Raw genomic sequence first — 12,649 nt, forward strand, 5'->3', positions numbered from 1 at the left:
GTAGGTATAAAAGTACATACACGTAGGTATTTATGCATATACGCGTACATACATAAGTACGCACGTACATATATGCTCTCCTAATTAATACGTAAAATATTAAATTAATAAAGATTTATAAAAAAAAAGGAAAATAAAAAGGAGTACCACGTATGTGAATAGCATATATATAATATATAGATATAGATATATTTAGTATGTATCACAAAACGAGAAAACGTTTTACATATAAAATGAAAATGGTCATTAAAGTAACGGGCAAAAGAATTTTTAAAAGTTGAGAAAAAAAAAAATAGAATATATGTACAATGGGTATTTTATAAATGTGAATAAATTACCATTTAATGAACTTTTTAAATTTCCATAAAAAAAAAATTAAAATAAAAAAATATAGATAAATGTATATATATATATATACATAAATAAATATATATATATAGATGTACGTATATATATATATATATTTATGTATACGTTTGTATATGCTTGTATAAACTTGTATAGGTTTGTTATATATATATATATATACTCATAAATGTAAACATTTGCTATGTCGTATTTTACTCAAAAACATGTAAGAATTTAATATGATATATATAAAATAAATATATACATATATATGTACATATACCTGTACATGTATAGTTATAAATATTATATTATGTAATTATATATATATATACATTTATTTTCACGCATAAATAAAATGTACGTGTGCAAGTTCTATTTGAATATAATAAGCATATATATAAATATGTAAAGTATAAATACATGTATGAAGCACTCAAATATAAGTTTTCATATAATACATTAAAATTGTAAAAGTATCAAATTATATGTAATGATAAAAAAAAAAAAAAAAAAAAAAAAAGTTTCATCTACATGCATTTACTAAATTTTTTTATAAACATATACAGAGGTAGCGATTTCTCATAATTCTTTTAAAAAAAAAATAGTAAATAACATATATATGAATATATGTACATACTTATTAGCAATGTACGAACACATAAATATATGTAATTACGCATGAATATATACATATTTACATAGTATGCGACACGTATATTAGTGTATGATGTGATTCGTTATCTATACATGTGAACGTATGTGTTTGTATGTTCATATATATATATATATACATATATGTGTTAATTCGAAAATTAAATTATTCTTCATATTAACTAAGTGCGAATAAAAAAAAAAATATAAGAGAAAGAGTTCAAAAATATATATAAATGTCAAGCAAATACAAGATTCATAAACCAAAATAATTTTTCATACTATAGAAAAAAACAAGATCGATTTTACTGAAATGAACCTAAACACATTTATGAATGTATGTAAATTTTATATAAAAAAAAGAAAGAATTTGTACTACTAAATTATTATAAAAGGAAATGAAAAAACATTAATAATAAAAAAAACAAAAAAGGAAAATACATAAACACATATTAAATATTATTATGCATATATCATATCTACAATGTACTGTAATAGCAGCAATATATGGATCAAGTTTGTAGTATATATATATATATATATATATTATATGTTTATGTAATAATATATAATTTTAAATATATTTATGTATGTACGTATATATGACCAAACATTTTTTTATTTACACCAATGCCAACGCATACGTTTTGTTAATTCAAAAAAAAAAAAAAATAAATAAATAAAATAATAAAAGAAAAGAAAAGGAAAAAATTTATGAAAAAAATAATAAAAAGGGAGAAAAAGAGAAAAATATTCATTTATGAAAATTTAAAAAAAAAAAATCAGTGGAAGTAAAAATAATCATAAACTTGTGTGCGAAGAAATATTCATAAAAAATGAAAAATAGAAATATGGATATATTATACATATGTATAAAATATTTACATAAACGTTATAAGTGTTGCAACGTTTTTAAATTTAACACTAGAAATGCATTTTATGTATGTAAACGTGTCATATATATATGTATATATAAATAAATATATGTATTAAATGTATAGTGTTAATATATATGTATGTACGCTTATATTACATATATTTGCATATACATATAATATATATATATATATATATATATGTACATATACAAGTATATATACTGCATTTGATATGTTTTAACATAAAATTTTGAATGTAGGGGAGATTTAAAAATTACTTTAAAAATATGAAGGTATTTTATATGTATCTAGTTACATTCGGAAACAAATATAATTCTACTAATATGTTTGCTTCAAAATATTCTAACTGTAAAAATATTAAAAGGTTACTTATTTTTTAAAAATTTCTCCATCTTCATAATTGCATTTCCATTTACTAAATGAAATATGTATTAACAATATTAAATACTAAAATAAAAATAAGTATAAAAGCAAATTGAAAAAAAAAAAAAAGAAAAAAAGAAAGAAAAATGTATTTTATTTTATTTTTTTTTGTTTTTTTTTGCCTTTATGTACATTTCTTTATATACCCATTTACATTTTTACGTAATATTATAAGGATTTAAAATTTTTTTTTAAATTTACTTATAAATTAAGCTCAACACATGTGTATTATTACTTTTTTTTTTGTTTTATTTTGTTTTGTTTTTTTTTTAAATTCCATATTCTTCAAAACGTAAAAAATAATAGATATTCATTTCCAGTTATTTAGGAAAATAACACTATATATGAACATTATATATATCAAATATCGTAATTCCACGTTTTTATCGTTAAATCAAGCAGTTTGTTAACCCTTTTTTCCATATAATATGAAAATTTAATGATAAAGAATGCACTATAAGCACACAAATATTTTTAAATTTAAGTATTTATATTAATGTATAATCAAAATGACATTTGAATTGTGTGTATACCTGAAAATAATCTTTATAAAAATTTTTATTATTTCTATTTTTTTTTTTTTTTTATTCAAAATTATGTCCATCTAATATTTTACACATTTTTTTTTTTTTTTTTTTTTGTCTTACAAAATTATGAAATATACAAACATAAATAGAATTACATAGAGCAAAGTTCACGTGTATTAATCCTAAGCGTTAATAAGAGAAATTTAAAAAAGTATCAAAATGAAGGAAAACGAGGCATATATATGCATGAACATATATATACATACTCCTACACGTACGTATATATAAACATATGTGTGTTTGTTTATTTACACTTATTTCCGTGTAAATCTCGTTTACAGAATAGTGTTTTAACCCCTATATTTATTTCTTTTATCACATAAAGTTATGTTTAATATGAAAATATAATTTTTTTTATATAGCATGAACATGTATTTTTTTACGTGGTTATTTATTACATATATTCTTTTTTTTTTTTTATAAAAAAACTAAAAAAAACAGAATGCAAGGTATTTGTAAAAAAAAGGGAAATTATAAGATGATAGACACAAATAGAGTGCATACGTGTATGGGTATAAATGTATGTATATATATGTTAACGCATGTATCCCGCGTATATTTCAGTTAATGAATCAAAATCTAAATAAAGCTAATAACTATACTTAAAAAATGTGTATATTCTATCGAATAGAGTTATTTTTTACTACATTATAAGGAGGTAGTTGCATACATATAAATACATACATACGTACATACATATATTCTATCTATATATACAAATACGAAACTTAAACATCGTTTACATATATTGCAAAAATTAAAAATTGAATGTTTTTTTTTTGTTAGAGCTATAAGATATTTACCATCAATTACAGCAGACTCGTTAATTGGGTATTCTTTTGAAAGAGGTGAATTATGGAGTAAATAATACTTCAGGTATACGCAAAAGTGAGACGTATGTCTTATATGTATATATATATGTGTGTATACATATGTCTATATATAGACATATATGTATGATTGCATATTTACATATATAGATATAGTTATTTTATATCAACTGTGCGATGTCATTACTGAGTTATCTATTTTATGCACATGACAAATATCGTGAAAAAGGAAACGTAAAAATATTAATTAGAGTTGTTTAATTAATTCGTTTTATAAAATATATTAAAATCTAAAATTAAAATAGCAAAGAAACGTGAAAGAAAGGGATTGGACTTAAACTGTTGAGTTCTTTGAAAGAAAAGCAAAAAAGGAAAAGACTCTAGAGAAAAATAAAAATATCATAGTATAATCCTAATATAATTATAATGCATAAATAATAACTAGGATTATAATGTTTTTCATAATTATTTTTTTTTATTCTATAAATATAAAGCTGCTTTTTTTATTATACTTGGTCAACAACTTTTATGTATAACATCATTTTTCTCATAATGTACATGCACAGAGATGTATGTTGTGCGAATGTCAAATTTACATCAACTATGGTTATTAAAATAAAATGGTTCATGTTACGAATAAAAAATTAATTTGAAAAGGTTGTTTCTTTATAATTAAGAAATAGAGAAAAGAAAAAAAATATATCAATAAATTTAATTTTTATTATGTTTTTATTTTTTTTTATAACACTGAAGTTAAGAAATAACCAAAATTTAAATGGAAATTTTAAAATAAAATTTTTTTTTTTTATGAGCGAAAAAGAAAACCAAAAACTGTTCAGCAGTGTACAATTAGAGTTAGATATTTTCATATTTGACTATAGCATATATATGTTTATGTGTTTAATTATTTCACTGGAAAATGGAAAATACGAATAATATAAATGCGACCTCGTTTATAAAAAGAAAAGCACTTAAAATTATGTCGCATTTTGTTATACAACATAAATGTTCGCGTAAAAGAAAAAAATAGGTGAAAAAAAATATCAAATGAGAATAGATGAATATCAGTACGTTTCTTCCTATTATTTTCGTTCTCCCTAGTTTTAAATTTTAATTAATTTAATTCTTGCGTTTCATAATTCCAGTCCGCTCTGCAACATGGGCATGTCAATTTATTTTGTCTCATCCATTTTTCCATACAGTGTAAATGAAAATGATGACCACATTTTCCAAAAGCTGGTGGGCAACCACTTCCTGGCCTAATACAATTTGTACAGGTGTTTTCTAAGGCGTTATTGCAAATAGCACACACGCTGTCTATGGATGATCCGACCCACTTCCACCTTGCAACTGCATGAATTTTTCTTACAGTAACTTTCGGCATATTACTAATGTTATTCCTGTACTTTTCATTTTTTTAGCACATATCCATACGGTAAGTATGCTACATGCACCCACACACGCAGATATGAATAAGCAAATGTGGGTACATATATATATATATATATATGAGTATACTTATTATCTTACGTTGTTATTACTTCCGTATTTAATATTTTTCGTATTTAAAAAAAAAAAAAAAAAGAGTTCATTATTTTTTATTGCAATCTGTTCGTAATATATAAATAAAAATTAAAACGGTATACCCCAAAATGTACAATTTTAATATTCACTTAATATTTGTTACCATTTTAAAGGGCTTTTAGTCTGTTTTCTTTTGTTTTTTTTTACGAATTATATATTTATTTTTATTTTTACAATTTTTCATTTTTGAACTAGCTAAATATTGCTTAGAAATTCATCTTTTTTTTTTTTTTTTTGTATTACATGAACTGTTCATAATTTAATTTTGTGAGTTCTTAATATTTATTCATCTTAATACAAATGTGGGAACTGCATTTTTTCTTATACTTTAAAGGAATTTCTTGATGATTATCCTCTTTTTTAGAGTTCACTAATTGTCCTTTTTTTTGAATTGGGCATATTCCCATTCTTATTATACATATTTTCATTTATGTTTCAAATTATGAAGCAAATATTAATGTGTGAAGTGTAAAATTTTTACTTTTTAGTATGGGGAGCTGAAATATTTTAGCATATTTTAAAAGCGTTTTTCTTCTATTATAAAGAAGAAAAAATTTCGTATGAATAATGTACATATTGGCATAAAGGTAATAAAAAATATTATACAATTATTAATTATTTCATGTTAATTTTCAATAAAAAAAAAAAAATGTAATAATGTATATCACAAGTAATATTTACAAAATTTTAACTGAAAGAATTCCATAAATTATGCTCTTTTTAAGTTATAGGGAACGTTCTCATGAGAGAAGTGCATATGTAAATGCACATTTGAGTATATACAAATATGTATCCGTACTTTTATATATGTAAGTAAAAATTATAATGCTTATCAATTTACTGTGGTACCAAAGAAATAATTAAGCGTAACATCTGGTCAAGCTACTAGTTCAAGTTTAAACAAAAAAAAAAAATTTCAGTATATACAGTCACACCGAACAAACCACCACTTAGTCCTGAATAATATGTGAGCTACGTTATCATTATACCTAATTTGTCGTTAAGTCAATAAAAGCGCATGTTTATTTAAAAAAAAAAGATATTTTGAGCAGATGAATATATCATCTTGTTTTGGTGAATTATACTTTTATTATATATATACATACATCTTCTATACTAAAAAGTTTTCTATAATGCGTTGAACACTTTTTCATTAAATTATATGAAACCCCATTTCTTGTAATTTTTTTCGTTTTGCGCTCCATTTTTTCGTTTATTAAAATGTAGAACTCAGTCATTCAAAAAATAATTTATATCAACTGTTAACACCGTAAGTTCATATTGCAACATGCTTCCAAATCATCCCACAAAATTTGTAGTAATTCGGAAAAAAAAAAATAAAATAACTGAGCAGAATAAAAAAAAGATAAAAGGAAAAGGCAAAAAAGAAGAGGCAAAACGCAAAGAAGTAATAAAGCACAAAAAAAAAATAATGCCATTTATAATATTATAAAAAGTGAAAATAATTTGCAGCATTATTATGTAACACAGGGTAAGAGACGAATATTGTACATCCCACAAAATATAAAAGATTAAGAAAACATGAAACGGAGCTCTTAATAAAAACTGTAACTTAAGTTTATTACACATTTGCATGCATATATCTGCTTTTATATGTATACTTATGTATGTGTACATATGATACGTACTATAAGCGTACGTGTGAAGGATCTGGTCCGCCAACTTAACTTTTAGCAGCTCTGAAATATCAGCAGACATTCTACACACCCGCTGCTATACGTTATTATGTGTATGTCATGTGTGCATCATGAGTATGTTTATTTCAAATGTCGAATATATATTAGAATATTGAAATGATAAATGTTTACACCATATTATTTTACTTAATTTTTATTTGTGTACAAAATTCTCACGAGAAAACAACAAAAAAATATGAATACATTAATTTACTGTCAGCTAAAGATTACAGTGACAAATTGCCAATTTTAAAAAAGAAATATAATATAAAAGACAGTGGTGCACAAAATGAAAAAAAAAATAATTATGTATTTTCCTTTTATGGAAGTACAGGATATGATAAGCGAAAAGTTTTAGAGCACTTATTTAACATTCCATGTGAGAAACGAAATTTTATAAATTTGGGGTTTCACCAAAAATTAGATCTATGGTATGGATATGATAAGAATAACAATTTAAATATTGTGCTTGATATTGATTTGTTAGAAAATAAAGAATTCTTAGACAATAACCAAACAATATATAATTATGAAAAACTGGTCGACCTTATCGTTGAGTCAACAAATAGTATTATAATACCACTCTCACTTGATGATATATATATAGAAAAGTCCTACCAAAAAGAAAATGGTAAAAAAGGAGAATCAGAGCAGGTATCGCAGCGAGGGAGTGAAAAACAAAAGGACTTTTCCAACCTTTATTTACCCAAAAAAATAGAAAATTTTTTAAATCAACTGAATGAGAAAGGGAAGAATATGCATATCTATTTTGTCTTGATAGGTGAGAGTAACAAAAAAATGGAGTTAAATAAACTATATAATAATTTTATGATTGAATTAAAACGTAATTTTAACAATTTGCATAATATATATTTAATGAAGCAAAATAAATTAAACTTAAGTTTATTGCAAAAAAATAATGTAAATAAATGTAAATTGCTAATAAACGATATGGAAAATGCGCTTAAGCAAATGAACATATTTAAAAATTTTTCCCCATTTAATCAAAACTGTGTATATAATATATATGTAATAGAAGAAGCGTATAATAAAACGTTAAATTATTTTGATGATGTATATTATGGATATGAAAAAATTATTAATATGGGTAATATAATTGAAGATTATGGTATACTGTTCAATAATCTTATAAAAAACGCTCTATTCTTTTTTCATATATTAACTCTTGAGCAAACAGGAACAACATTTAAGGATACTGTTTTGGAAAAATTGCATACACGATTTGTGTCTTTAATACGGAAACAAATAGTAAAGCAACTGTTATTATTAGAAAAAAAAATTATTAAGGATGGAAAAGAAATTGTCTTAAATAAACAATATGTAAGGAGAGTCAAGGATTTAATAGGAAAGGGTTATAAATTAGAAAATTTAAAAAAATCGTTAATAAAAAAATTTAATGAAGAAATAAATAAATTAGTTATCTATGATTATCTTAAACAAGACGATTCAAATAACCTCAAAAAGTTGGTGAATGAATTTGTCAATCAGTTTGAAGAAAAGATGGATCAAGTTTTGAACAGTTATGATAACTTAAACCAAAGTCCATTAAAAAGATTATTTGAAAAAAGAAAAATGACAGCAGAACAAGTAACGAATAAAAGGAATACATGGTTTAACCCTTCATTAAATATGAACCTAACCTTAACTTCACTTGTAAGGAAAGGAGGTTATGGTAATCTGCAGAGTTATTTTATATATGACTTAGGTTTACTCACATTCGTCTTTGGTTTTGTAAATGACAGAGATGTACCTGACATTCAACAACATGGTCAGAAAGTCCCTTTTTTTAAATTCCAACCAAAGATCAACCTAAAACTAAATTTTAACTAAGTCTAAATGAAAAAAAAAAAAAAAGAGGGAAAAAAAGATAAAGAAAAAAAAAAAAAAAAAAGAAAACGAAAAATTATAATATTAAAATGATATAATGTTATAGAATTGTAATGTTGTAATATTGTGAAATTGTAGTATTATAACACTGTAAAATGGTAAAAGTGAAAAAGAGGAAGCGAAAAATATAACACTATTTTCATATCTTTTTTTTGTGTTTTTTTCCCATTTGTGGGGTAAAATAAAAATTTTACCAAAGTTTTCAATGTTCGTATCCTGTTAATTAGCCTTGATGTACACGTATTTATGTAAATGAATTTATACCAGTGTATGTCGCTGTACGTAAATATAGCGAAGAAAGGATATAAATCTAGCTAAGTTCATTTTATGTTACGTTAATTTTTTGTTTCATCATTGTTTAAAGTTGAGAAGAAAATACTTTTTAATTTTTAAATACATGTGTATGTACATACGTCTAAACATACTTATATATATATATATATATATATGTATATATTTATGCATGCATATTTATATATTTACTTATTTATCCATTTTTGTAAAAACTTGAGAACAAAATAAAAAACTAGATTATACCAATTTTTATAACAAAAATTTAAGTTGTTATGGATTAAAAAAAAAAAAAAAAAAAAATAGAACTCATTTAGCTTCCCAACTATCGTTAATAACTTTTTTGCAATTTTCGTAGAAAACGGGAAATGAGGATCAAATAATTTATTAGTTCCTTATTGTTCGTATTAATACCATATGGTTTGTAACTTTCTATAGACTGTTCTATTTTTATCTTTTTTTTTTGCATCTTTTCTTTTCGATTTTTCTTTGCTTCTTCTCATCATCTACCCCCTTTTTATGTTCCGCTTTTTTCATTTCACATATATCTAGGTTTTATAATTATTCCGTTCTTTGAGTTTATCTGTAAAATAAGCACACAAGATTATTATAATGAACTTAAATTTTTATGTTCTATCTGCTGATAAAATGAAACAAAAATTATCACGAAAGCTGTAAAATCGATAGGGGTATAATATAATGATTTAACCGATCCCCTCAAAGTATCTCGTTTCTTCGTCTTTTTTGATATGTTCTTTAATTTAGGCCATAGCACACAGCAGTTCAGCTCCTGATCGTGTTAAGGTGAGTGTGAATTATGTGTATTTGTTAGTTTATAAATGTGTAAGGGTGGATACATGTAAGCACACACGGGGGTATAAACATATATATATATATAAATATACACTCCTGTCCATGCACGTAAATATACATAAGCGCACTAGTGAACGCATAAAGAGTCCACTTTCACATTAGACACTTATGAAAAAAGATAAACAATAGCTAATAAAACAATTAAAAATAAATAAGAGGTACTCTTATATTTCATATGCAATCATACAAATTCTCTTTTTTCTTCATCTGAGTAATCTTGAAAATATTTTAAAGATTCGCAGTGACCGTCATAATTTACTCCCCTAGTAAAATATATAGCATAGGTGCATACAAAAAATATGAAAAAGAAAAGATTAGAAAGAATGGAAAGATGAGAAATGAGAAATGAAAAAAAAAAAAAAAAAAAAAAAAATCTTCTCTTTTTACCAACACTGATCACTGGACTTTTTTACCCAATCTATTGCATAATCAAATAATAAAAAAAAAAAAAAAATTATTATACTCAATAGAACATCACAAAAGTTTTAAATAAATTATGTACACCTTCTCCTTTCAAATAATACATTTTAATGTTAATAAAAATTTCGATATTATTCTTTCCTATCTTCATATAATTACCTTCAGGACATAAATATGAATAATCCCTTTCATAAGCTGGCTCTTCACAAACATGGGGTTTGTGTTTAGCTAAATTTTCCTCCTTAATTATATCCTCATTTAGTTTGTCTAAAACTTTGTTGTCTATTCTAGTAAAAAAAATGCAATATAGGAGAAAAATAAAGGAAGGGCACATGTCTGCATGAGTAGATCTACACATATGTATGGGTACATGTATGTATGTACACATGTATATATGAGTATGTGTATGTATATATGAGTATGTGTATGTATATATGAGTATGTGTATGTATATATGAGTATGTGTATGTATATATGAGTATGTGTATGTATATATGAGTATGTGTATGTATATATGAGTATGTGTATGTATATATGAGTATGTGTATGTATATATGAGTATGTGTATATATATATATATATATGAGGAAGCTCTCTTGTATACACACTATGAAGCCCTCGTTTAGCACACAGTTACAGCAAAACCAGCATGAAAAAAATTAAAAAATGCTATAGGCACAAACAGATAAAACAGTATATATGTATACTACGTATATGGAACTTATTTTATATGCTTCTTATTAGAATATAAGAATAAGATTAAAGGATTAGTCTTCCTCTTTACATTTTACTTGTGAATTTTATTTGACTATTAATATGGATTTAAGTGAACCAAAAAAATTATGGGAAGAAACATTTTTGAAAAAAAATAAAGAAAAAAAAAAAAATTAAAATAATGGAATAACGCAACAGCGGAAAAACGAATAAATTTCATAGTACAATGTCCTTTGGGTTTGGGAGTGACTTAGCCTTATTTTTGATCTCTTTTGACATATCTTTGAAAGTACAAAAATAAAATACAAGATGAAGCATAAAAATATAATGCACAATAAGGCGTAAAATAAAAGTTTGGATAGTGTATGATGTATTATTTAAAAGTAAGGACAAAGCAGAAAAAACAAAACGGTTGAATTAGGTGCAAACCTTTTATAATAGCCATTTGATTCACTTGAAAAAAAAAAAAAAAAAAAGAAATTGCAAATTTGTATTATTTTAAGAGGTAGATTCGTTAATGGGCAAGAGGGAAATAATTTTTAAAAAAAAAAGGTCATTTTTTGTTATTTTATTTAAATTTTTTGTAATTCGTTTTTCATTTTTCGCCGTATGCTTTTCATTTGTTGTCATTGTCATCTGCTTTTCATTTTTATGTTGTATTATTTTACCTGCTTTTCTCTTTTTGGTCCATGGCCACATGCAATGGGATATGTTAAAAAAAAAAAACAAAAAGAGTGACAACTGAAAAAGATTCATTTTAAAAAAATATTTTTACAAAACTAAATTTAAAAAAAAAAAAAAAAAAAGAGTATTTTAAGAATTTTCCAATAAACACAAATTGGATAAGTTTAACCAGCTAAAATGAACAAAATGTTAAATAAAAAAAAAAAAAAAAAAAAAAAAAATAGACATGAAAGTTTTCTAAACAAAATAGTACTTTTAAAGTACGAATCTTCACACTTCTGCATGTAAGGAAAAAATAGCTCATTCATTCACTTGTTCACACGTTTATTTTTGTTTTGTTTTATTTTATGTTTTCTTTTTTTTTCTTTACATTTAATTTTATTCTACTTAGTACACACTAGTGTACATACAAAATTTGTGAAGTCGAGCACGTTATCAGATCAAGCATTAACAGCAAAATAAAAAGTCATGCAATTGAATCAAATCAAGGTAGACAGTAGAAAGCAGTGCTTATAACACTTTAACATAATATGTCAAAGAATTTTATTACAACAAATATTTACATTGTTACAATTTTTATCCCCGAAGTCCTCTCCCGCCAAAAAAAGAGATATATGCACATTGTATATGCATGTATATGTATGTATTTGTATGTATAAGTATGTATTTGTATGTATGTATATGTATGTATGTATGTACATGTATGTGCATATAAAATACCCTTATACAATATATAT

General features: G+C 23.8%; 3 protein-coding genes across 3 annotated transcripts; 1 reads left to right on the forward strand and 2 right to left on the reverse strand.

The window, feature by feature from the left end:
- Positions 1–4,855: 4,855 nt before the first annotated feature.
- MKS88_003728 (anaphase-promoting complex subunit 11) lies at positions 4,856–5,125 on the reverse strand (the record flags this gene model as incomplete). The annotated part of the gene is made up of 1 exon (XM_067216847.1): positions 4,856–5,125. One exon carries the CDS (start codon positions 5,123–5,125, stop codon positions 4,856–4,858), a length of 270 nt encoding a protein of 89 aa, XP_067072540.1.
- A 2,014-nt stretch (positions 5,126–7,139) lies between these two features.
- MKS88_003729 (uncharacterized protein) lies at positions 7,140–8,873 on the forward strand (the record flags this gene model as incomplete). Its single annotated transcript, XM_067216848.1, has 1 exon — positions 7,140–8,873. The coding sequence occupies one exon, from the start codon at positions 7,140–7,142 to the stop codon at positions 8,871–8,873; it is 1,734 nt and encodes a 577-aa protein (XP_067072541.1).
- An 886-nt stretch (positions 8,874–9,759) lies between these two features.
- Positions 9,760–11,673, reverse strand: MKS88_003730 (CPW-WPC family protein; the record flags this gene model as incomplete). The annotated part of the gene is made up of 8 exons (XM_067216849.1): positions 9,760–9,804; positions 9,931–10,011; positions 10,282–10,357; positions 10,482–10,512; positions 10,674–10,801; positions 11,306–11,322; positions 11,454–11,509; positions 11,658–11,673. 8 exons carry the CDS (start codon positions 11,671–11,673, stop codon positions 9,760–9,762), a joined length of 450 nt encoding a protein of 149 aa, XP_067072542.1.
- Between the last annotated feature and the right edge of the window lie 976 nt (positions 11,674–12,649).

Source organism: Plasmodium brasilianum, chromosome 11 (assembly GCF_023973825.1).
Source record: "Plasmodium brasilianum strain Bolivian I chromosome 11, whole genome shotgun sequence".
Lineage (NCBI taxonomy): Eukaryota > Apicomplexa > Aconoidasida > Haemosporida > Plasmodiidae > Plasmodium > Plasmodium brasilianum.